At 38.8% G+C, this 25111-nt stretch overlaps 1 protein-coding gene across 11 annotated transcripts in view; it reads right to left on the bottom strand.

The window, feature by feature from the left end:
• The window catches only part of MTA3 (metastasis associated 1 family member 3), a 220144-nt gene that overhangs the window by 86864 nt on the left and 108169 nt on the right, over positions 1 to 25111 (bottom strand). For all 11 annotated transcript variants that reach the window (XR_003139724.3, XR_007403361.1, XM_049096186.1 and 8 more), the window contains exon 5: positions 3869 to 3932. Coding sequence is in view for 9 of the 11 variants with exons in the window: in XM_049096186.1 (XP_048952143.1) it covers positions 3869 to 3932 (64 nt within the window). In the remaining 2 variants the exon portion in view is untranslated. The remainder of the gene's footprint in view (positions 1 to 3868; positions 3933 to 25111) is intronic.

The following is a 25111-nucleotide window of genomic DNA, read 5'->3' as shown; positions in this document are numbered from 1 at the left end:
GCCCATACCAAACAATGAAGACACCAGGCATCCTTACTTTTGGAGTATCCATCCACATTTTATCAAAATGTGAAAATACATAAACATCTCACATTAAATAAAGTTTAGAAGAGTTGAGCTCACATGCAGTTTACTAATTAAAATGTCACATTGTATTGCTTAAACATCTATTCTAATTCTGCAGTTCTCCTTTAACTCCTGAAGTACTCATATTTATATATAAATATGTATATAAATATAACTATACCTACCAACCACTACCAGCATACCCACTAACTTGCAAAGGCCCTTGAAAATGAAAAAAGGACCTCCAGGCTCTGGGTCTGCCTTGGGCTCACATCAAGATCCCAGGGTCCTGGGACTGAGCCCCCTATAGGGCTTACTGCTTGGCAGGGGGGCTGCTTCTCCCTCCCTCTCTGCTGCTCCCCATTTGTGCTCTCTTGCTCTCCATCAAATAAATAAATGAACTCTTTAAAAAATAAAAATAAGAGATGCCTGGGTGGCTCAGTGGTTGAGCATCTGCCTTTGGCTCAGGTCATGAGCCAAAAAAATAAAAATAAAAATAAATGCAAAAAGGCCCTCACTGAGCCTAAAGGATAAAATGACCAGGCCACTAGGCCTTTGCTGAATTCTGCAAAACCACTAGATGTCTTATAAAGTCTTATCCCGGCTTCCTGCCATGACTCTGATGGTCATCTACTGAACAACTCTCTGCATTATACCTTAGAGGGGCCCGTTCCTACCATTAGTATTTTACCAAGACCCTGGTGAGCAAGTTGCAGATAAGAGATAATCTGCCAGATTGTACAGCTTTCTCCTTTCAGGATCTTACAGACTGTGATAAAGGGAAAGGAGAGAACGGGACAAGCTGACACCATCAATTCAGAAATTCTGCACTGTGTTTTATTTTATTTTTTAAAGGGTCTTATTTATTTATTCATGAGAGACAGAGAGAGAGAGAGAAAGAGAGAGAGAGAGAGAGGCAGAGACACAGGCAGAGAGAGAAGCAGGCTCCATACAGGGAACCTGATGTGGGACTCGATCCCAGGACTTCAGGATCACACTGTGGGCCCAAGGCAGGCACTCAACCGCTGAGCCACCCAGGCATCCCAGAAATTTTGCACTGTGTTTTAATCACGGGTTACTGTCAGAAGAAAAGCTTAAACAAGAGGACACAACAGTGTGACAATTTATGCATGTAAAAAAAATGCTACCTAGGGAAAAGAAAAAGAAAAAATCTGCAGAATATATAAATCAACCTGCTTAAGTTGATGGAAGTGATGAAAATGTAATCAGAATCATGTGTTTCTGAAGACAGGAGCAACAAAGAATGTTAGTAGGTAACTAAAGCTACCACCACTGGTACATTATTGGCTTTAAAAGAGGACATACTTCTGGTCACTTTGGTTCTGTAAAATATGTTAGCATAGTATTTTATAAAAATAGGATTTTGCCATACTTGACAGTAAAATGAGATGAAATTATTATTTAGGATCACATAGGTTGCTTAAGACTCCTTAAATCTGGTGTACCTGAGTGGCTCAGTAGGTTAAGCATTTGACTCTTGATTTCAGCTCAGGTCATGATCTCAGGGCTGTGAGACTGAGTCCCACACCAGGTTCTATGTTGAGTATGGAGCCTGTTTAAGATTCCCTGTCTCTCTCTCTCTCTCTCTCTCTCCCTCTGCCCTTCCCCTGCTTACACTAGCTCCCATGCATGGTATCTCTTAAAAAAAAAAAAGACTCCTTAAATAAATATGTGCTGCCTAGTATGGGAAATTATTTAAAATGTAAATATAATGTAATAATGTAATGTAATTTTTTAAGAAGTAAAAAATCATGATTAGAAAGTTGTCCTTTGGGACGCCTGGGTAGCTTGGTGGCCTTTGGCCCTGGGCATGATCCCAGAGTCCTGGGATCGAGTCCCACGTTGGGCTCCCTGCATGATGCCTGCTTCTCCCTCTGCCTATGTCTCTGCCTCTCTCTCTCTCTCTGTGTCTCTCATGAATAAATAAATAAAATCTTTAAAAAAAAAAAAAAAGTTGTCCTTTGGGTTGCCATCTTCAAATATGCCAATCTCAGTATTTATAAACTACATTTTCTCAAGGATGGTCTTATAACAGATAAAGCAGTAAAAGGTTAAAAAAAGTGCTTTTCAAATTGACAACAGAATATAATGTAAGCAGTAAATGTAAAGTATAATATAACTTTACTAAACTGCTTCCTCTGGTTTAAAAAAAAAAAAAAAAAAACAGGTTTCTTCAAATACAGTGCCAGAGGTCAGTTCCTCTCTTAAATATTGATATAGGACCACGTGCTTAAAATTCAAGGAGACAGGAAAAACTCCTAAAGATCTGTGCAAATTTTCATCTCCTACAATTCTTAGCACATAGAAATTGCCAACAACAAATCAGAAAGCAAAAATACCACTTTTAAAAAAATCACACTGTTGGGGTGGCCTGGCTAGCTCAATTGGTGGTGCATGCATGCAACTCTTGATCCTAGGGTTGTAGGTTGGAGCCCCACATCAGGTTTAGAAATTACTTAAAACTAAAAAAAAAATTTTATATGAAAAACAAAAAAATTTATAAATTGCACTTCTTAACAGCTAAATACACCAGTAAAATACACTGAAACATACTCAATGTTTCCTCCTTTTATTTCTGCTTCTGTGAATTAATACTAATTTCTGAGCTAATTTCTGAACTAATACTAATACTAATTATCTTTATCCATCATTATCCATATGTTGACTGACAAACACTACTATGTACTTTTCTAAATTTCACGTGTAAGTTATAAAGACTATCAATCTTTTTTCTGCCTTAAATATTTACTTCCACTTAGTTTTCTCTATTAGATTTTCTAATGTATGGGGTACTTGGGTGGCTCAGTGGTTGAGTGTGTACCTTCAGCTCAGGTCATGATCCCAGGGTCCCAGGATCAAGTCCCACACTGGGCTGCCTGCAGGGAGCCTGCTTCTCCCTCTGCCTCTCTCTCTGTATCTCTCATGAATAAATAAAATTTTTAACAAAAAGAAAAAAAATTTCTAATGTACAACAGTCCCACTTATCTGCATCAATCTTTTGTAGTTATGCTTTCTTCATTTAAGATGAGACAATACTTTCAAGTATAATAAAAGTTTTTTCAAAGAAAATATATCCATTTAATTCTTTAAAACACACACACACACACATATAAAATACATATACACATACATAAACACGCACATACATACAGAAAATAAAGATTTGGAAAAACAAAAATACCATGAAACTATAAAGGTTAAATACTAAAACATCAACAGTAAAATTTCCCATTGTGGAATATTCTGTATAGAGGCATTTCCTCCCGGCAATGAAGCATATGCTCTCATTCAACTTGTTAAAAAATGTTTAAAATGTTTCTTGTTGAAGTTTACAGAAACACTTTAGTTGACAAAGTTTATTGGGATTTTAGGAAAGAAAGCAGACCACCAGTTAAAAATCTCATCTGGAAAAAGTCTAAAAGAAAAACTGTTTATTTGAAAAACAACAAAAACAAAAAAACAGGCAGGAGGACCAAATACAGGAAAGTCACTTATTTCATAAAGCCAAAAATATTTCTTCCACTACCAACTAAATCATCATACTGTAAAAAACCTTTCATTACCAACTGAAAGAAAACAGACACAGAAATTTTTGCCAACTCTTATCTCAGTTAACCAGAAAAATTAAATTTCCTAAATGTATTCTGGTCATTATGCTTTTATATAATGCTGCTCTCTCTCTAATAATTTGGTGCAATAAGGCATAAATTAAAAGGTATGGGCTTCATGTGAAATCAAGGGAAGAAAAAAACCCCACAAAACAAGTGTAATAGTGAATTACCTCTTTATCAAGATATGACAATACTGACTCTGTCTCATTCAGAAGGGCAACACTGCATTTTCCCCTGTTGGAAAAGGAAAAAAGTGAATAAATGTAAGAAAGGTCACATCACCTTCACAGTGATGACATATACAACATTAGGAATATGCAGGATGTAAGGCTGGTATTAAAAAAGTAGATAGCAGTTAGGAATATACATTTATGTATATACTTAGACTTGCTTTATAACCCTAATGTTACATAACCTAAAAAAACAGTACTGTCTTTGTAGACATTTACTGTATGGCTAACCTGTAGAAAGAACTGTGTTAGGCAGTAAATCTTTATAACATTAAACACTTGACAGGTATCCCCTAATTATTACAGAAAAAAGAAAATAAAACCTTCAGATTAGAAGTGAGTTTCTGAATCTATAAAGAGTTAATATTAGGTGATTTTATACAAGGAGACTTTAGACAGACTTCACCATGCAAACTGATACCTAAAATAATCTTTGGATTTTTTTTTTTAAGTAGCCACTGCATATGAGAACCTAAAAATAATACACATTCATATCAAGATTAACTAACTTACCTTTATTGACATTGCTCTAAAGCCTAGTTAAAATTTAAATACACTGCTATAAAGTAAAGGGCAAAATAAAGACCTACAAATTTACAGACCCTGAAGTCTGATGGCATTTACCTTTGATCACAACCCAGGGTATGAGTTTGAAAATGAATGAAATGTCTATTTAAAAATGAATGTCTATTTAAAAAAAAAAAAAACTTGTCTAGACTTGAGAAAAACTAAGGTTATCAAGGTAGAGGCATTTGTTACAAACACTTTTAGAATTATTATCCTCCATAGCTTGAAAAATTCTGTAGAGCTACAAATTTGACAGGAGAATTTTGATAGACAATTCAAGTTATAGATAATTGGTCAGGACTCACAAAATATTTTTAAAATGTCACAATGTCATTAGATTTTGTAAACAAAAGTCACTGCTTGCTCCCCACAAAATGACAAGGAAAAACAAATACATCATATATGCATGGTATGGGAAGCTACAAGAACAAGCTGTTGGAACATCAAAGTGGAAAATAATAATTCAAAGAAAAACATTACCCAAAGCAAAATAAAATGTAAAATGCTAACACACAGGTAAAAAAATCACAATTTATCAAACATTTTGCAAATGTATATTCCTTAAATTTAAAATAATTTTCCCTTAAAAAAATAATTTTCCCTTCATAAAAACATAATCATCTATAGTTACTATCACTTCAAAAGACTTCTGAGAGCATGTGTTTTTCCATATTATCCTGTCAAATCTGTTATTTGGTTAGTGAGAGTTATATAGGTTTTTGGTTTTTCTAATTTAATTCATGGGTATCACTGAAACAGAAAAATTAACATTATTACTCCAGAGCATATAACAACATTCACAGTCAATAATTACCTGACCGGCTCTTAGAAGGACAGAATTACGAATGGGGGGATATTGCTCGGCTGAGGTTTGCACATCTACAGCTGCCACAGAAGACCTTCTGTGACGTGTGTAGTATGTGTGCTCCTCACACATGCAGCATGCTTAAGTACCAAATGGGGTTTCCAAAAATAGGTTTCATTTACTTTTTTTTTTACCTAATAGCTGACAAAGCAGTATTTCTAACATTTAATACTTAATCACCTAGAAGAAATAAAATCTTGCATCTTGAAGTTCTCTAAAGTTGGGTGATTTTTTTAATGGAGAGGAACAAAAGCTGAATGTTATTTTCATAGACACCACTTTCTTTAAGAGCCATTTGGATGTTAAGCGTTAACAAACACTGAAAATATAAACAATACACCATTAGTCTCTTCCATACTGTCTGAAATGACAAGAAGATTTAAATGGAATCATCAAATCATTATTTTCATAATTACATTAGGAGTTAAGGAAATGTTGGTTATACACTGTTTTAGAGATATGACATAATTACAAAATCAAGAGGATACTCAGCCAATCTAAAATATAAATAATTTAAGGGAATGTAGGTTTTATGCAAAATTGAAAATAGGTGATTTTCATTTTTAAATTTTCTTTATGAAGCTATGTATTTTCTCCCAAATTAAAAATGAAAATGTGATACTTAAAATATTCAAGTACATATACTAGCAGCTAACAAAGCAGGAGATTGAGTCAGAATTATTTTATGAAATAAATATGAATATGTAATTAACACATGTACTACCACACCAAGAGTTGTTGATAAAAGTAGTTTAAAAAGAGACAAAGTGGGGGATTCCAGGGTGGCTCGGCGGTTTAGCACCTGCTTTTGGCCCAGGGCGCGATCCTGGAGTTCCAGGATCGAGTCCCACGTCGCGCTCCTGGCATGGAGCCTGCTTCTCCCTCCTCCTGTGTCTCTGCCTCTCTCTCTCTCTCTCTCTCCCCCCCTTCTATGTCTATCATAAACAAAATAAAAATCAATCTTAAAAAAAAAAAAAGATTTAAAAAGAGACAAAGTGCTGGCTTCCTTTATGCTGAACAAATTTTGGCTCAAACAAAAAAAAAAGATAAATTTTAAGCTAATCCCAAACTAAAGGAACCATTATCAAATTGTAATATAGAAAACCCAATTGATTGATGATGAATCTCAAGCAATGATTCTAATTGTTCTCTTCCACCACACTTTAATCCTTAAGCAATAAAGATACTCAAACATCATGACATAAGCATAAAATATATCAAAGACCTTAACACAAGAAAGCTCACTCCAGGCCTATATAATTATTCATACTGCTTTTCTTATAAGGAACTATACAACAACACAGAATTTCCATAGAGATAACATACTTTCCCAGAGATCACTGAAAAAGGTTTTAAAAACATACTCTACTTCCGAGACTGCACACGGTGCTGGGTCAGAGACATGTAAATAGATAATTACAACACAACACAATCCCATGGGGCAGCCCCGGTGGCGCAGCGGTTTAGCGCTGCCTGCAGCCCAGGGTGTGATCTGGAGACCCTGGATAGAGTCCCACGTCAGGCTCTCTGCATGGAGCCTGCTTCTCCCTCTGCCTGTGTCTCTGCCTCTCTCTCTCTCTCTCTCTCTCTCTCTCTCTCTCTCTGCATCTCTATGAATAAATAAATAAAATCTTTAAAAAAAAAAAAAAAACACAATCCCATGTTGAATGGTAGGTGCTGATTCCCCAGGTCTCTGAATACTCTCGGTTTCATACCACTGCAGCCTGGAGAATGGTGCAGCGCCACTGGGGTCCCCGCTTAGGAAAATGCAAATTTCTTAGTGCCACACCAGACTCACTGAGGACAAATATCCTTGGGGCGGGGGGTCAAGAAATCCACGTGGTTGATAAGTATCACCAGGGGAGACTTAGTCCCGCTTACTGAATCTCAGGGTGGGATCAAGAAATCTCCATGAAAATCAGCATCACCAGGTAATGGTTAAGAGTGAACTTGAAAACCACAGGTACTTGGGATGCCTGGGTGGCTCAGTGGTTGAGCATCTGCCTTTGGCCCAGGTTATGATTCTGGGATCCCGGATAGAGTCCCACACTGGGCTCCTTGCAGGGAGCCTGCTTCTCCCTCTACCTATGTCTCTGCCTCTCTCTGTGTGTCTCTCATGAGTAAATAAATAAAATTAAAAAAAAAGAAAGAAAACCACAGGTACAGATGCAGGGTCTGATTGAACTTTCCTTGCTCAATAAAAGATAACCATTAAAAAAAAAAAAGGCATTGTGGGGGGTGCCTGGGTGGCTCAGTCAGTCAAGCATCTGACTCTGGTTTGGCTCAGGCCATTATCTCAGGGTCATGAGATTTAGCCCTGTGAGGAGATCTGTGCTCAGCAGGGAGTCTCCTTGAGCTTCTCTCTCTCCCTCTCCCTCTGCCCCTCCCATGCACACCCATGCACATGCTCATTCTCTCTCTCAAATAAATAATATTAATCTTTTTTAAAAACAGGCATTTTTCTCAATGGCCTTATGAGTCTCACAGTTGCTCTAGATTCTGAACATTTTCTCATATAAAAAAACAATGCTAGGGGGCAGCCCGGGTGGCTCAGCGGTTTGGCGCTGCCTTCGGCCTGGGGCGTGATCTTGGAGACTGGGGATCGAGTCCCACGTCCGGCTCCTTGCATCGGGCTCTCTGCGTGGAGCCTGCTTCTCCCTCTGCCTGTGTCTCTCTGTGTCTCTCATGAATAAATAAATAAAATCTTTAAACAAAACAAAACAAAACAATGCTAGGTTCTGTGATTGGAAATTCTGCAGTTTTATCAAGCATTTAATCCACTGAATACAATGGACAACCGAATAAAAAATAATGAAGTTCAAAGACCCAAAATGCTTTCAGAAAATTACATTTCACATCATATTTTGCTAAAAGGACAAAAGGGAAGATTCAAAATTCTGAATGAAAATGATTTCCAAACCAGAATCATATGCCTAAACAAATCACTGGTATGTGGAGAAAAGATTTTCAAGATAAGCATGGACTAAGAATTTTTTTCTATCTTAGAAGATAGAAATATCAAAAAGAAAGGCAAAACTATTAAATCCATGGAAAACAAAAGATTGCACAAGAAAGAATACATGAGGAATCTTTATATGTTCATAAAATACAATGATTATTATTAAGTTTAAAAAAGGTGACATATTGGGAACACAAGGGAAAGGAAACAGAAGAGAAAGAGGGATTTCTAAAACTGAAAAAGTAATAGTAGCAGTGTAAGAGTGGTATAAATACAGAAGCCACAGAAAAGTTGAAAATGTCTATGGGGGGGGGAGGGGTAGACTGCCCTGGATATTATTACACAACTATCTACATATATTTGACTTTTGAAAAATAATACAATTTAGGGGTACCTGGGTGGCTCAGTGGTTAAGTGTCTGTCTTTGGCTCAGATCATGATACCAGGGTCCTGGGATCGAGTTCCGCATCAGGCTTCTTATGGGAAGCCTGCTTCTCCCTCTGTCTACATCTCTGCCTGCTTCTCTGGGGTTGCTCACAAATAAATAAATAAAATAAAATATTTTTTAAAACTCAATTTAAAGTAAAAAATAGATCCTAATTAAATAAAGTACATATACTTGTATAAATAATATATATATACACCAAGGAAGCAAAGATTATTTACCATGGATCTATATCAAGTTTTCTCAACTCTGGCATTACTAACAAAAGAAGCCAGGTATTTCTTCACTGTGGTAGGCTGTCCTGTGCACGTAGGGTATTTACCAGCATCCCTGGCCTCTCCCCACTGAACAATAGTAGCACTACCACACCTAGCTGAGACAACCAAAACTGTTCAGATTTTGCTCAATGACCCCCAGGAGACAAAACTGTCCCTGGTTGAGAATCACTGCTCTAAAATTGATGAGCCACAGTTGTTGTGTGGGGTTTTTTTCTTAAGATTTTATTTATCTGGGGCACCTGGGTGGCTCTGTGGTTGAGCATCTACCTTCGGCTCAGGTCGTGATCCCGGGGTCCTAGGATTGAGTCCTGCAGTGGGCTCCCCACAGGGTGCCTGCTTCTCCCTATGCCTATGTCTCTGCCTCTCTGTGTCTCTCATGAATAAATATATATTTTATATTTATATTATAATAAATATTTATTTGAGAAAGAGAATGAGTGAGAGGGAGAAGGAAGCTGATGCAGACTCTGCACTGAGCACAGAATCTGATGCAGGGCCCAATCCCAAGACCATGAGATCATGACCTTAGCCGAAACCAAGAGTCAGACACTTAATTGACTAAGCCACCCAGGTACCCTGAACCACAGTGTTCTTTTTAAAAGATTTTATTTATTTATTTGACAGAGAGAGAGTGTGTGCGTACAAGCAGGGAGAGCAGCAGGCAGAGAGAGGGAGAAGCAGGCTCCCCACTGAGCAGGGAGCCCAATGCAGGACTCAATCCTAGGACCCTGGGATCATGACCTGAGCCAAAGGCAGATGCTTAACGGACTGAGCCACCCAAGCACCCCGAACCACAGTTTTCTTAAGTATAGCTTAAGAAGCAAATACTTAAGGACTGTCTACATAAGAGGAAGAGTATGATTGTATGGATCTTTAGACTATAAAAAGGACCAAAAAAAAAAATCTGGAATCCTTTAAACATTTTTATTCAGGGGACCCCTGGGTGGCGCAGCGGTTTGGCGCCTGCCTTTGGCCCAGGGCGCGATCCTGGAGACCCGGGATCGAATCCCACATCAGGCTCCCGGTGCATGGAGCCTGCTTCTCCCTCTGCCTATGTCTCTGCCTCTCTCTCTCTCTGTGTGACTATCATAAATAAATAAAAATTAAAAAAAAAAATTAAAAAAAAATAAAAAATAAAAAAAAATAAACATTTTTATTCAAAGACATATTTTCTGCTTTAACAGATGTTAAGAAATAAAAATTAAAGAAGGCCCAAAACAAACAAAACAAAGCCTGGAACAGCTGTTTGAGTAGGTAAAGTAAAGGAATAAAAAGCTAAGAGAAGTCTGGGTTTAATGTAACAGATCAATGGATTCTGCAAAGAAAAATGACAAATACTGTTTTGGAAAGCTCATTCTGTCTGTGGCATGTGAGAAAACCAAAGCAACAAAACTTTAATCCAAGATTCTACAGATTTGATAACAAATACGAAACAAATTATAAAAGAGGAATTCAAGGGGGAAAAATCCCTCTCTTGGTGCCTTTTTTTCCCTTTGTATAGCTAGGAGAAAGTGGATGTCCAAAAAGCCACAGGTATTAGGAAAATCCTCTTCCCTAGCACAGTATGACAAATTGTTCTGAGTACTAGAAAAATCTTACAGGCATTTTCACAACCATGTGAAATACCAGAGCTTGAGACAACATGTAGAATATACTTTAATCCAAAAAAAAAAAGAATATACTTTAATCCAGCTCAGTGTTTTTCTTATCTTATGTCCAAGATACTTCATTTAAAAAGCACAATGTAGCGAGTAAGATGGAGTCACTTATGTCAAGCAGTAACTCGTGTCAAGCAATGATGTAAGCAGCCAAGGGCTTTACAGCTAAGACGAGTATCACCAAAACCAGCATGGGCTGATGGCATCCAAAATTGATAACCGGCAAAGCCAAGAGAGCCTAGAAGAACTGAAAGCTGATAATCAGTAGAATTAGAAGAGGCCTACAAAGACCCAAGACTGGCTACACTCCTTAAAAAAGCAAAGACTTGCAGCAAACTGTCACTCTCCAGATGCTGACCCTTCCATGTCTGACCGCATTAAAAAGGCAACTGCCCCCAGAAAACTCTGCCTAACTGATCTCTGACCACAACAGAGATCATCCACTGGTTGAATATAATAAATAGTAAGTGCCAAGAGCTGACCTGGATGGGAGTAAGGCCTCATCTCAACAGCGTGCTCACAGACAACTTTGCATTTGGTTCATTAACTTTTTGCCCCTTATTGTATCTTGTTTGCTGTGTGACTTTGTATTGTGCTTTGCTTTCTGTACCTGCTATGAAGGCAAATTGAATGTAGTGAAATGTCATTGTGTCTGAAATCTCGAACCTGCTTTTCAATTATGTCAACCTTGCTTTGACTGAATAAAACTTACACTGTGGGGATCCCTGGGTGGCGCAGCGGTTTGGCGCCTGCCTTTGGCCCAGGGCGCGATCCTGGAGACCCGGGATCGAATCCCACGTCAGGCTCCCGGTGCATGGAGCCTGCTTCTCCCTCTGCCTGTGTCTCTGCCTCTCTCTCTCTCTCTCTCTGTGACTATCATAAATAAATAAAAATTAAAAAAAAAAAAAAAAAACTTACACTGTGGAAAGACTCAACTCATATAGGTACCTTTATAGCATGTTCATGATGTACAATATAATACTGTTGTAATTTATTCCACAATTAACTACAGACACATACACACCTCATTGCTTCTATGTGCATGAAGTGTTTCTGAAAGCATACCTAAGATTCTAGTTCTGTGAAAAATATTATTGGTATTTTGATAGGGATTGCATTAAATCTTTAGGTTATCTCGGGCAGTACAGACTTTTAATATTTGTTCTTCCAACCAAATGTTTAGATTTTTCAAAAGAGGAGGACAGGGACACCTGGGTGGCTCAGCAGTTGAGTGTCTGCCTTCGGACCAGGGTGTGATCCTGGGATTGAGTCCCACATCAGGCTCCCTACATGGAGCCCGCTTCTCTCTCTTCCTGGGTCTCTGCCTCTCTCTTGCTGTGTCTCTCCTGAATAAATAAAATCTTAAAAAAAGAAAGAAAAAAGAGGAGGGCAGGACACCTGGTGGCTCAGTGGTTGAGCATCTGTCTTTGGCTCAGGGCATGATCCCAGGGGTCCAGAGATTGAGTCTCGCATTGGACTCTGCAGGGAGCCTGCTTCTCCCTTTGCCTGTGTCTCTTCCTCCTGTCTCTTATGAGTAAATAAATTAAATTTTTAAAGAAAAAAAAAAAGAGGAAGACGGCAGATCAGTTTTCTGGGATCTTGACAACAACAAAAAATCTGTTCTGTTATCTAATGCTTTTGGATACCAGGTTACTTCAAACCATATATGGATATACTATCCCCAACCATACCAATTCATAAACTCACTATGGCAGTCTAGTCCCATCTCTCATCTATTAAGTATATATAGCTTTGCAGTCTCTGGAACATTTTTGTTTAAAAAAAAAACAAAACACTCTGCTTATAGATAGATATCTTCTGTTCATTAGTTTCTATTTTTGGGCTTTTCTTTATTTATTTATGAGAGACAAAGAGAGAGAGGCAGAGACACAGGCAGAGGGAGAAGCAGGCTCCCCGCAGGGAGTCCAATACAGGACTTGATCCCAGGACCCCAGGATCATAACCTGAGCCAAAGGCAGATGCTCAACCACTGATCCACCCAGTTGCCCCTCATTAGTTTCTGATATGCATGACCACCTAAAGAAAAATTTTACCTTCAAATATTATTTGCTCTAGGTTAAAACATGAATCAAAAAACTTTCAAATTCCAGATTTTGAAAATAGATGGAAATATTTTTCAGTGTTGACTAGGTTTATGAGTCACAATGCATTTCCCAGTTTAACAACTCCACTTGACAAAGAGACATAAAGGGACAAGTCCCAATACTGTACATTGTATTTATTTAGCCACCTGAGAAATTTACAGTGTTCTAATGTGGGGGAAGGGAATATTTTTAGAGTCTCCACAGAATAGTAATGAATTAAATGACAAGAAAAGCTCATATGCTTATCTCCTCTTTTCTGAGATGCCTTTTTTTAAAAAGATTTTATTTATTAATTCATGAGAGACACACAGAGAGAGGCAGAGACATAGGCAGAGGGAGAAGCAGGCTCCTCGTGGGGAGGCCAATGCAAGACTTGATTCCAGGACCCCAGGATCACAACCTAAGCCAAAGGCAGACACTCAACCCCTGAGCCACCCAGGCATCTCTCTGAGATGCCTTTAAAATGAAAATAAGGGATCCCTGGGTGGCACAGCGGTTTGGCGCCTGCCTTTGGCCCAGGGCGCGATCCTGGAGACCCGGGATCGAATCCCACGTCGGGCTCCCAGTGCATGGAGCCTGCTTCTCCCTCGGCCTGTGTCTCTGCCTCTCTCTCTCTCTCTCTCTCTCTCTCTCTCTCTCACTCTGTGACTATCATGAATAAATAAATAAAATCTTTAAAAAAAATAAAAAAATAAAATGAAAATAAGAGCATTAAAAATAAAAGAACCTAGGGATCCCTGGGTGGCGCAGCGGTTTAGCGCCTGCCTTTGGCCCAGGGCGTGATCCTGGAGACCCGGGATCGAATCCCACGTCGGGCTCCCAGTGCATGGAGCCTGCTTCTCCCTCTGCCTGTGTCTCTCTGCCTCTCTCTCTCTCTGTGACTATCATGAATAAATAAATAAAATCTTTAAAAAAATAAAAAAATAAAAAAAAATAATAAAAGAACCTAAAATCACTAAGAATCCATCACCCATGATGGTTTCAAAGATTTCACAAAAATTCTGGAAGACAATGACATATAAAAGAGACTGAACAGTGTAAACCAAAGTTAAAGATAAGCATTTTCATTTAACAGGGAAACCAAAAAGCACTGAGCTGGATTAAAGTGTGTATATATATAAATATATATATTTAGGATTAGGAATAAGGCACAAATGCCCACCCTACACATTATTATTCAACATGACACTGGTGGTTTTAGCTAATACAACCAGTCAAGAAAAAACAATTACAAGACAAAGGCCAAAATACGTTTCAAAAGAGCTGATGCTAGGAAAAATGATACTGATTTACCTGGCAGAGCCCTAAAAAAAAGTTCTAGTTTTCTTTAAGTAAAGGTCCTAGTAAAACCAACTCCACATCCTAAAAGGATACTTACCAACAAATTCTGACCACATGAACAGAACTTCTGTCATTATTCCCTTGGTTTTAAAAACAAACAAGTATGAATCACCTAATACTTAAGGAAAGACCACAGCACAAAAGATAAGTACAAAAAATAAAAAATAAATTAAAAAAAGAATCTAAAGAAAAGAGGTGATTTAAGCAACAAAAGAGAACTTTGAAGATACAAATTAGAATTTTTAAAGAGATTTGTGCATATATCGCATTCATAAAACAAAAACATGCTGCACTGAGCAGTTGTCATATAACATATTGGTTTCAAAACTACAGCATAATGGTCCAACATTCTATACACTGTGCGATGCCTACCACAGTAAGTGTAAATGACACATTTTTTTTTTTAAAGATTTTATTTATTTATTCATGATAGTCACAGAGAGAGAGAGAGAGGCAGAGACACAGGTAGAGGGAGAAGCAGGCTCCATGCACCGGGAGCCCGACGTGGGATTCGATCCCGGGTCTCCAAGATCGCGCCCTGGGCCAAAGGCAGGCGCCAAACCGCTGCGCCACCCAGGGATCCCGACACATTTTTTTTAAATTAAACAATACCATCAGGGGATCTCTGGGTGGCTAAGCGGTTTGGCCTCTGCCTTTGGCCCAGGGTGTGATCCTGGAGACCCGGGATCGAGTCCCACGTCGGGCACCCTGCATGGAGCCTGCTTCTCCCTCTGCCTGTGTCTCTGCCTCTGTGTGTGTGTGTGTCTCTCTCATGAATAAATAAACAAAATCTTAAAAAAAAAAGAAAAAAAGAAAAAAAAAACAATACCATCAACACTTTTTAGAAAGATTTTTATTTATTTGAAAGAGATAGAGGGATCCCTGGGTGGCGCAGCGGTTTAGCGCCTGCCTTTGGCCCAGGGCGCGATCCTGGAGACCCGGGATCGAATCCCACGTCGGGCTCCCAGTGCATGGAGCCTGCTTCTCCCTCTGCCTGTGTCTCTACCTCTCTCTCTCTCTCACTGTGTGCCTATCATAAATAAAAAATAAAATTAAAATTGAAAGAGATAGAGAGCATGGGCAGGGGGAGGAGCAGAGGTTGAGGGAGAAGCAGACTCCCCGCGGAGCAGGTAGCCCAATGCTGGGCTCGATCCCCGGACTCTGGGATCATCTGAATACAGATGCTTAATCTACTGAGCAACCCAGGTGCCCCCACCATCAACACTCTTGAACACTATACACAACAACTGTGCAATACGCATCATTTTCAGGAGTAAATAGAATATTTACAATTGGCCACTTGCTGGGCCAGAAAATGTGGGTCAACAAAATGTTTATTTATTTTTTTAAAGTATTCATGAGAGACACAGAGAGAGAGACACACAGACACAGGCAGAAGGAGAAGCAGGCTCCATGCAGGGAGCCTGACGTGGGACTCGATCCTGGATCTCCAGGATCAGGCCCTGGGCTGAAGGCGGCACTAAACTGCTGAGCCACCTGGGCTGTCCTCAACAAACCTTTAAAGACTAAAATTATACAAAGTGGACTCTAATTATAGTAAAATTAAGCCAGAAATCAACAACAGGAAGAACTGGAAAATCCCTACATCTCTGGATATTAACCAATAAACTTCAATAATTCATAAATCAAACACTTAAGAAAGAAAGGATGCACTGAAAAAGAGCATTCAGAAGACAAAAAAAAAAAAAGGCACCTCTGAAATTCTAAAGCATACTTGGCAAAATTAAAATATCCAACATGCTAGCAGATAAAAGTCAAAGAGTTAGCTCAGAACCAAAACCAAAAAATATGAGAAAAAAACAGAAAACAAAGCCAACCCAGGAGAGCTAACATACAAGCAATATTAAGTACCTGAAAGAGGAAAAAAATTTTGAAAGAAATATTAGCAAAAGAACTCCCAGATATAAAAGACGGGATCTTCCAATAAAAATGGCCTACCAAATATCCTCATCATTGAGGCTTTACTGAAATTTCAGAAAACTGTATTTCTTATATTGGTAAGAGAATTCTAAGAAGATTTAAGAGAGGGGGGAAAAATAGGTAATATGCAATGTATGGAAAAATCTATGTGATATAAAACTACTATTCAATTACAATAGATATCTGAGAATAGGGTAATTCCTTCCATGTTTTGATGGAAAATCATTTTCAACCCCAAATTTAATACCAAACTAATCATGTATCATGTGTATAGTAATAAGTTATCTAGACATTTCATTCCAGAATTATATAGGAAGCATTATAAAATATGTAAAAGAGAAGTTGAGATTCACTCTGATAGAACTGAGAACTTCTGCTATAAGGTATTATACATCAAAACTAAAACTGAAATTAAGAATCAAGGGCACCTGTGTGGCTCAGTCGGTTAAGTCTCCGACTCTCGGTTTCAGCTCAGGTCATGATCCCAGGGTCATGAGATTGAGTCCAACATCAGGGTCCTCACTCAGTGCAGAGTCTGCTTGCATTTTTCTCTCCCTCTCCCTCTATCCCTCACCAAAAATAAAAATAAAAATAATATAAAACAGAAAAGACGGATTGAAATTTATTAAAATAATAAATTGTACTATTTTGTCAAGAACATTCTTTTTTTTTAATTCAATGTGCCAACATATAGTGTTAAGAACATTCTTTTTTTTTTTTTTTTTTTTTTTAAATTTATTTATGATAGTCATACAGAGAGAGAGAGAGAGGCAGAGACACAGGCAGAGGGAGAAGCAGGCTCCATGCACCGGGAGCCCGACGTGGGATTCGATCCCGGGTCTCCAAGATCGCACCCTGGGCCAAAGGCAGGCGCCAAACCGCTGCGCCACCCAGGGATCCCTGTTAAGAACATTCTTAAGTGGAATTTGATATTTTAATTTTTTGTTTGTTTTACTGCAAATGCACAGAGATTAAGAATATAGTGGCAACTCTAGCACAATTTAGTGCCACCGATCTGGTTCATGTTAAGTTTATCAACAACTGCGTTTGCAAAATCAACATAGGGAAAAGGCAGTAGCATCTATTTGTTATGAAATAGTTCTGATCTCACAAAGCTCCTGAAAAGGTCTAAGGGACACATGGGAGGAGTCCACAAATCACGCTTTGAAAATACTTTATTTTCAATATTCTTAGTCCTTTCCACTCTTATAATTTGGAATCAACTTCTCAATTTACACACACATACACCCTTACACACACACACTCACACACACACACACACACGCTGAGTTTTTCCATGGAACAGCATTGAATCTTTGGATCAATTTGGAGAAAACTGACATACTGTCATACATTTACTTATCCTGTGTTTTTTAAAGTCTAATTCCTTCAGCAATTCTTTGTAGTTTTTATACCTTTCCCCTTTCCTCATACATCTTTCTTTAGATTTATTCTGTTTTATGCTTTTCAATGACATTGTAAACAGTATCTTTTTGTAGAGAGGGAGAGAGAATCTTAAGCAGGCTCCACGTCTAGTGCAGAGCCTGATGCTTGATCTCATGACCCTGAGATCATGACCTGAACTGAAAACAAGAGTTTGAGGCTTACTGACTGAGCCAGCCGGGTGACTCACTACCAACTGGGCCAGCCAGGCACCCCAATGCTATCTTTTAACCTTAGTTTTCTGACTGATCCCTCTTCACATCATATACATAAAACAGACTTAAGCACAAAAAGTGGGGCACCAGGCCGGCTCAGTCAGTGGAGCAAGAGACTCTGGTCTCCAGGTTTTGAGTTTGAGCCCCATGTTGTGCATAGAACTTACTTTAAAAGGGGGAGGTGGGGGATCCCTGGGTGGCACAGCAGTTTGGCGCCTGCCTTTGGCCCAGGGCGCGATCCTGGAGACCTGGGATTGAATCCCACATCGGGCTCCCGGTGCATGGAGCCTGCTTCTCCCTCTGCCTATGTCTCTGCCTCTCTCTCTTTCTCTCTCTGTGACTATCATAAATTTTTTTAAAAATTTTTTAATTAAAAAAATTTTTTAAAAAGGGGGTGGTGGGTTAAATAATACAAAAGATGAAATAGTAAAACTTCAAGAAAACAGGAGAGTACCTTCATGATCAGAGTAAATCTTTGTCCCAACGTGGTAACACTTGCATTTGTAATTTGAATGAGCACTCTTTCTGAGTGACAAAGTATTCTTACTCTAGTTTCATTCTGCTCCTTCACACATATCAAACTTATCAAGCATGTCTGTCAGCTTCTGAAGAATGGAATTTTTCCAGCCTTAATTTAACTGTCCTCCCCTCCTCCTGCTGTTCCATTGTTCCTTTTCCAACTACATTTCTCAAATATTTAAAAACAAACCAACCAACCTAGAAAGAGCAAAGATGACACTAGTGGTGCTGAAGAATAAATATTACTTAATGAGAGAGGAAGTTAGACACAAATAATGCAGTGCCTCTGTCATTCCAAGTCAATTCTAGCAATGCACAGCCAAAATCCAATGAATACACATAAAATTAGAAAAGAAAAAACACAATAATGATACAACAAAATGTCAGTGCTGCTGAATGGAGGAACTACAGTGGGGTGTGTGTGTGTGTGTGTGTGTGTATCTTTTTCTGTATTTTCAACATTTCAACAATAAATTAGAATTCTCTCATTATCGGGGATCCCTGGGTGGCGCAGCGGTTTAGCGCCTGCCTTTGGCCCAGGGCGCGATCCTGGAGACCCGGGATCGAATCCCACATCGGGCTCCCGGTGCATGGAGCCTGCTTCTCCCTCTGCCTGTGTCTCTGCCTCTCTCTCTCTCTCTCTCGCTCTCTGATGACTATCATAAATAAATAAATTTAAAAAATTAAAAAAAAATTCTCTCATTATCAGAAAATAAACAAGTTTATTTTAAATTTTTAATATCCAGGGACACCTGGGTGGCCCAGATCGAGCCCCAACCTCGGGCTCCCTGCTCTGCAGGGAGTCTTGCTTCTTCTCCCTCTCCCTCTGCCCCTCCACCATTGCTTGTGCTCTCCCTCTCGTTCTCTCTCTCAAATAAATAAGATCTTTAAATTTTTAATTTGCAATAACATTGAAGGAACAACAAAACAGGCAGTCATAATATACTGCAGTGGGAATATGAACTGACAATAATTCTTCTTTTTAAAAAAAGATTTATTTATTTGAAAGAGAGCACAAGTGTGCATGCAGCAGGGAGGAAGTGAGGGAAATGGAGAGTCTTTAGGGGGTGGGGGCAGTCTCAAAGTAGACTCCACATTTAGTGCGGGCCCAGACACAGGGCTCAATCTCATGACCCTGAGATTAAACTGTTTGTTTGAGCAGAAACCAAAGGTCAGATGCTTAACCAACTGTGCCACACAAGCACCTCTGAACTGACAATAATGCAATAAGAAACAGCATTTTGCAAGAAATATATTTGAAAAATGTATCCTTAAATTAGAAACAGGTCTGCTATCACATGGTAACAATAGTTAATGATACTAGCTTTCTACTACTGGAAAAAGGAGGATAAAGAGGAGTTCTAGTGGATCTCCATCTATTCTGTCTTCATCAGAACCAGCCATGTTGTCAGCAAGGAAGGGGACAGAAATAAAATCAAAACGGCATTTTCCCTCTCTAATGTCCAAATTCACAAATTTTAAAATAAAGTTCTTCCCATTCTATGTCTACTGTGTTTTGTTCAGAAAAAAAACCTGAAAAAAAAAAAGGAAAAAAAAAAAAAAAAGAAAAAAACCTGAAATATAGAAAATTATAAAGATGAAAGTTGCCTACAGGGCGCCTGGATGGCCTAGTTGGTTAAGTGTCTGCCTCCAGCTAAGGTCATGATCTCAGGGTCCTGAGATCAAGTCCCACATCAGGCTCCCTGATCAGCGGGGAGTCTGCTTCTCCCTCTCACTCTCCCTCTATGCTCTCTCACTCTTCCTCAAATGAATAAATAAAAGCTTAAAAAAAATAAAGTTGTTTGCATTTTCTGATATTAAAACAAATCTGAAATCTATCAAATTCCAAATTTCTATTTACATTCCTGATGCAGATACATGCTTACTAATGATAATGATCCCATTTATTCACAAAGTAAAAATTACTGACTAAATAAAACAAGTATTTAATAAACAAATCAGGGATCCCTGGGTGGCGCAGCGGTTTGGCGCCTGCCTTTGGCCCAGGGCGCGATCCTGGAGACCCGGGATCGAATCCCACATCGGGCTCCCGGTGCATGGAGCCTGCTTCTCCCTCTGCCTGTGTCTCTGCCTCTCTCTCTCTCTCTGTGACTATCATAAATAAATAAAAATTAATAAAAAAAAAAGAAATTGTTAATAAACAAATCAGTATATATCTCTCTCTAAGCTTGCATCAAGAACTTCGGTTAAGAAGGATGCCTGGGTGGTTCAATGGCTGGACGTCTGTCTTCGGCTCAGGGTGTGATCCTGCGGTCCTGGGATCGAGTCCCGCATTAGGCCCCCTTCATGGAGCCTGCTTCTCCCTCTGCCTGTGTCTCTGCCTCTCTCTGTGTCTCTCATGAATGAATAAATAAAATCTTTAAAAAAATAAAAATAAAAATAAAAATAAAAAACTTTGGTTAAGGGACACGTGGGTGGTTCAGTCAGTCAAAGCATCTACCTTCGGTTCAGGTCATGATCCCCTGGTCCTGGGATTGAACCCTGCACTGGAATCCCTGCTCAGCAGAGAGCCTTCTTTTCCCTCTCCCTCTGCTCCTCCCCCCCGCTCATGAGCACTCCCTGTCTCAAATAGGTAAATAAAAATCTTCAAAAAAAAAGAAAAACGAATTTCGGTTAAATAAAATCCAAAAAATGGAATTGTTAGATCAAAGGATATGCACACATTACAATCTGATGTTTTTAATTATACTAATACTCGAATATAGGCGTTATTGATTTCCCTACCCTTACCAACACTAGGGATTAAGAAAAGAACTATGGTCTTCCATCCCTCAAATAACTCTTGCTTGCTAGAAACTTCCATTTCTCCCTTTCTCATGGTTGCTATATACTACTGCTCTTAAACTCATTTTGTTCAGTGACAGATTGTATGTACATAAAAACAATTTCCTATCCTCTGCCTAGCCCTCCAGGTAAAAGCCTGATGTTGACTCTGAGTAACTCACTTTCCCTGGGAGTCCTGAGCAACCCGTGATTCCATACAGCCAATCTCTCTCATGAAAGGGGAAAGACACATAATATAAAATTTCATTTACGTCAGTAATAATTGAAAAGAGATTATTCTATTATCTCTTGATGACTTTTAGTTCCTTCAAGAACAGAAAGTTAATGAAAACTAGGCAAGCATCAAATTCTAACTGGCTATTTTGTGTTATGTTCCACAGTAAGCAGGAAAAATAAAGACACCAATCTTCAAGAATTTTATACTCTTGAGTCTGACTAGAACAATCTAGACAAATTATATATAAGCCCCAAGATTTTTATCAGCTGTTCAAGATACTTTTTCAATTAAGTTAAGAAAGCTCCTCACTGGGACACCTGGGTAGCTCAGTGGTTGAGCATGTGCCTTTGGCTCAGGGTGTGATCCCAGAATCCTAGGATCAAATCCCACATCGGGCTCCTTTCATGGAGCCTGCTTCCCTTGTTTCTGCCTCTCTCTCTCTCATGAATAGATAAAGTCTTTAAAAGGGGGCGGGGAGGCCCCTGAGTGGCTCAGTGGTTTAGCCCCACCTTCAGCTCAGGTTGTGATCCTCGAGACCTAGGATCGAGTCCCACATCGGGCTCCCTGCATGGAGCCTGCTTCTCCCTCTGCCTGTGTCTGCCTCTCTCTCTCTGTGTGTGTCTCTCATGAATAAATAAATTAAATATTAAAAAAAAAAAAAGCTCCTCATTTTGGAGGTGAGGAGACCGTGTAGAAGCAACATGGTATATTGCTTCAACCAAGAAAAGTTCTGTATAAATTGTGGTTGCTGCCCATCTTCTACAGAGCAATGGTAATGGTTATATTCTGGAATCCCAACCTAAAATTTGTTTAAAGCCAGTGGCAGATTGGGAAAGGATAGGAATATAAGGATTTCTCTGAAGCATTCTGGCATTAAGGGACTACTTGAACACTATGTGCACTTACGTCTTTAAGACTTATCCTGGGATCCCTGGGTGGCGCAGCGGTTTGGCGCCTGCCTTTGGCCCAGGGCGCTATCCCGGAGACCCGGGATCGAATCCCACATCGGGCTCCCGGTGCATGGAGCCTGCTTCTCCCTCTGCCTGTGTCTCTGCCTCTCTCTCTCTCTCTGTAACTATCATAAATAAATAAATAAATAAATAAATAAATAAATAAATAAATAAATAAATACATACATACATACATACATACATACATACATACTTATCCTACTGCTGACCTCACATTTAGGGTCTGGAATAGCTTCTCTGGACTTCTTAAAAAGCATAGTCAAGGTTAAAGCAATGAGGTAGACAAGATTTTTACCAGTGATGCTCTGAATGAGGGCCAGGTCTAACAACATGAATATAATGCTTTCTCTATCACCAATCATTCTTCATAACAAGGCAGACTTAGAGAACGAATCACCCAAACGCCCTTACTGCAGGAAAAATTTGAGGCCAATAATCAACAGGTACCTAAGAAAATACTTTAAAGACACAATGAAGCATAACTTCAAAGGCTGTTGGCAAACAGGAAAGGACTGGCTCTTTTGAAATGACTAACTACCTGCACCAGAGGCTGGGAAGAGGCATTAATCATTATATGCAGAATGCTGTAATTAGCAGCTTTTTAAAAAGCCAAGCTTTTTGTGTTCAAGATGTGGAAAAACTGACATTGGACCATCTACAAGACATATCCATAAACTTAGGCATCCAATCAAGTAGGTAGTTCCCAGCTGCTACTAAATCTAATCTAGCACAGTAGCATCATCTTTTACTAGGATAGTACGGTTTATATGTTTAACTTAGTTTTTAATTTAGTTCTGTCCATTTGACTTGAACATCTACCTAGAAAAATTATGTAGAAAAAATAAAATATCAAAGAGCCTACCTATCCAACAAGTAACTCAATAGCTTTCCTTTTATCTCTGACACTTTTTAACACTTCCAATCATGTACACATCATAATTCTATCTATCTGCAGCCAGGTGGCCTGGTTTCAATTTCCCAATCTGCCACATAAAAGCTGTGAAACTGACAAGTTACTTAATTAACCTTTTTGTGCCTCAGTTTCATCTGTAAAATGGGGATAATTATAGGACCTACTTTATAATGTCAGTGTGAGGACTAAAAAAAACACATATAAAGCAACTGGAACAAAATCTGTACAAAGGTTCAATGAATGTTAGAATTTATAAAAGCCAAGTTTGCTAAATATGGTCTATCTATGAGACTGAATACAGTATTATCTATAGATTCATAACAAGTCTAGCAGCTGACATAACAATTTTATAGTGCTTTAGAGTGTATGTAGCACATAATCTTTTTTTTTTTTTTAAGATTTTATTTATTTATTCATGAGAGACAGAGAGAGGCAGAGACACAGGCAGAGGGAGAAGCAGGCTCCATGCAAGGAGCCTGACATGGGACTCAATCCCAGGTCTCCAGGATCATACCCTGGGCTGAAGGTGGCGCTACACCTCTGAGCCACCGGGGCTGCCCATGTAGCACATAATCTATTACTAATGACTTCAGGCATTGTGCACGAAGCATTCTGCCTCTCTCCTTGTGCCCTCCAAAAGTGTTCCAAGATATTTTCATTGTTCAAATCCTACCTAGCTCGTGAACACAAAGTGAATCACTAACTATCCAGAACCGTCCTGGTCCTGGTTACTCTCTCTCTGCCAGTGGAATCAGAAGGAACAAAGAGTTGCCTCTATGCCACTCTGAAAAGCTTATAATATCCAATGAGTATTGTGGTTCACAAACTACAAAGGACCTCAGGAATGCCTCAGTCAGATTTTCTCCTATGTGCCATATGGCACTGAGGATATTCTGGGCATTTAATAATGTCCCTGGAGAATAAAATGCCAGTATTCACCAAATTACCGCTTTTTGCTGCCAAAGAACAATGGGGCTTCAGTAATTTTCTCCTGTTACAGCAGAAATAGATAGGGCATGACTTCAATATGAGCAAACTGTGAAGATCACTCCAATGTGCACTTGTTTACATCAGCATGAGGGCTGGTTAGCATGGCTCTGTGCTTTGGCCAGAGACTGCTCCTAACCCCATTTAGCTATTTGAAAATGAGAGCCACAAATGAGAAAATGTGGCTCTGTACTACTCTTTCTGGACTTAGAAAACGAGACAACAAAAAATAAAAGCCTCAAATGTTTATAATGCTTCATCATAATTCAAAAGAATTGCTGGTAAATTCACCCAGTAAACTCCTTAAACTTACAAGATGGGGACATCATCTTATTTATCAAGCACTTGGTAATTGCCTTAATCTAGAATATACTCAGAAAATATGTTCAAAAAGATCGTGTATTCTATATAATTTCTATGTTCAACACAGGGGTGGTCTTAATAATTTTATTTCAATATATTCTCTTAGTTCTTATGGATGATGAAAAACACAATACTAGTTTTTCCATTCTGGCCAATCCGTTAAAGGAAACATTACTTATAAACAGATTCTAAGCTATCAGGATGGTAAATTAAAAATGTACTTGCATGTTTTGGATACATTTTTAAAACCATTTGTCAGATTCTTGTTCTGGCAAGATTCTTATGACTAGCCACATTAGTTCTTGAGCTTAAAATGAATCTTATATTCTAGCTTCTTTCAATTAAGTAATAAATGCATATGGCTCTTTCAGCATTTATTAGTGACAGACGTATTTATAAAATGATGAAATATGTTTTCATGTTCCATCTATCTGAAGAAAAATAGCTTACTTTCCTACTTGTTGAAATAACTCCATTGGTAGATAAAATGATTGTTTCTACATTACCTAGTTTGATTATTTTTTCCAGCAAAGGACCCAAATCACACAGAATATACTAACTCGAGCCAATCTAAACATAGTGTCCCCTAAA

The sequence above is a fragment of the Canis lupus genome, chromosome 17 (assembly GCF_003254725.2).
Source record: "Canis lupus dingo isolate Sandy chromosome 17, ASM325472v2, whole genome shotgun sequence".
NCBI lineage: Eukaryota > Metazoa > Chordata > Mammalia > Carnivora > Canidae > Canis > Canis lupus.
Note: the sequence above shows the minus strand (reverse complement) of the source record. Positions and strands in the feature narration are given on the sequence as shown.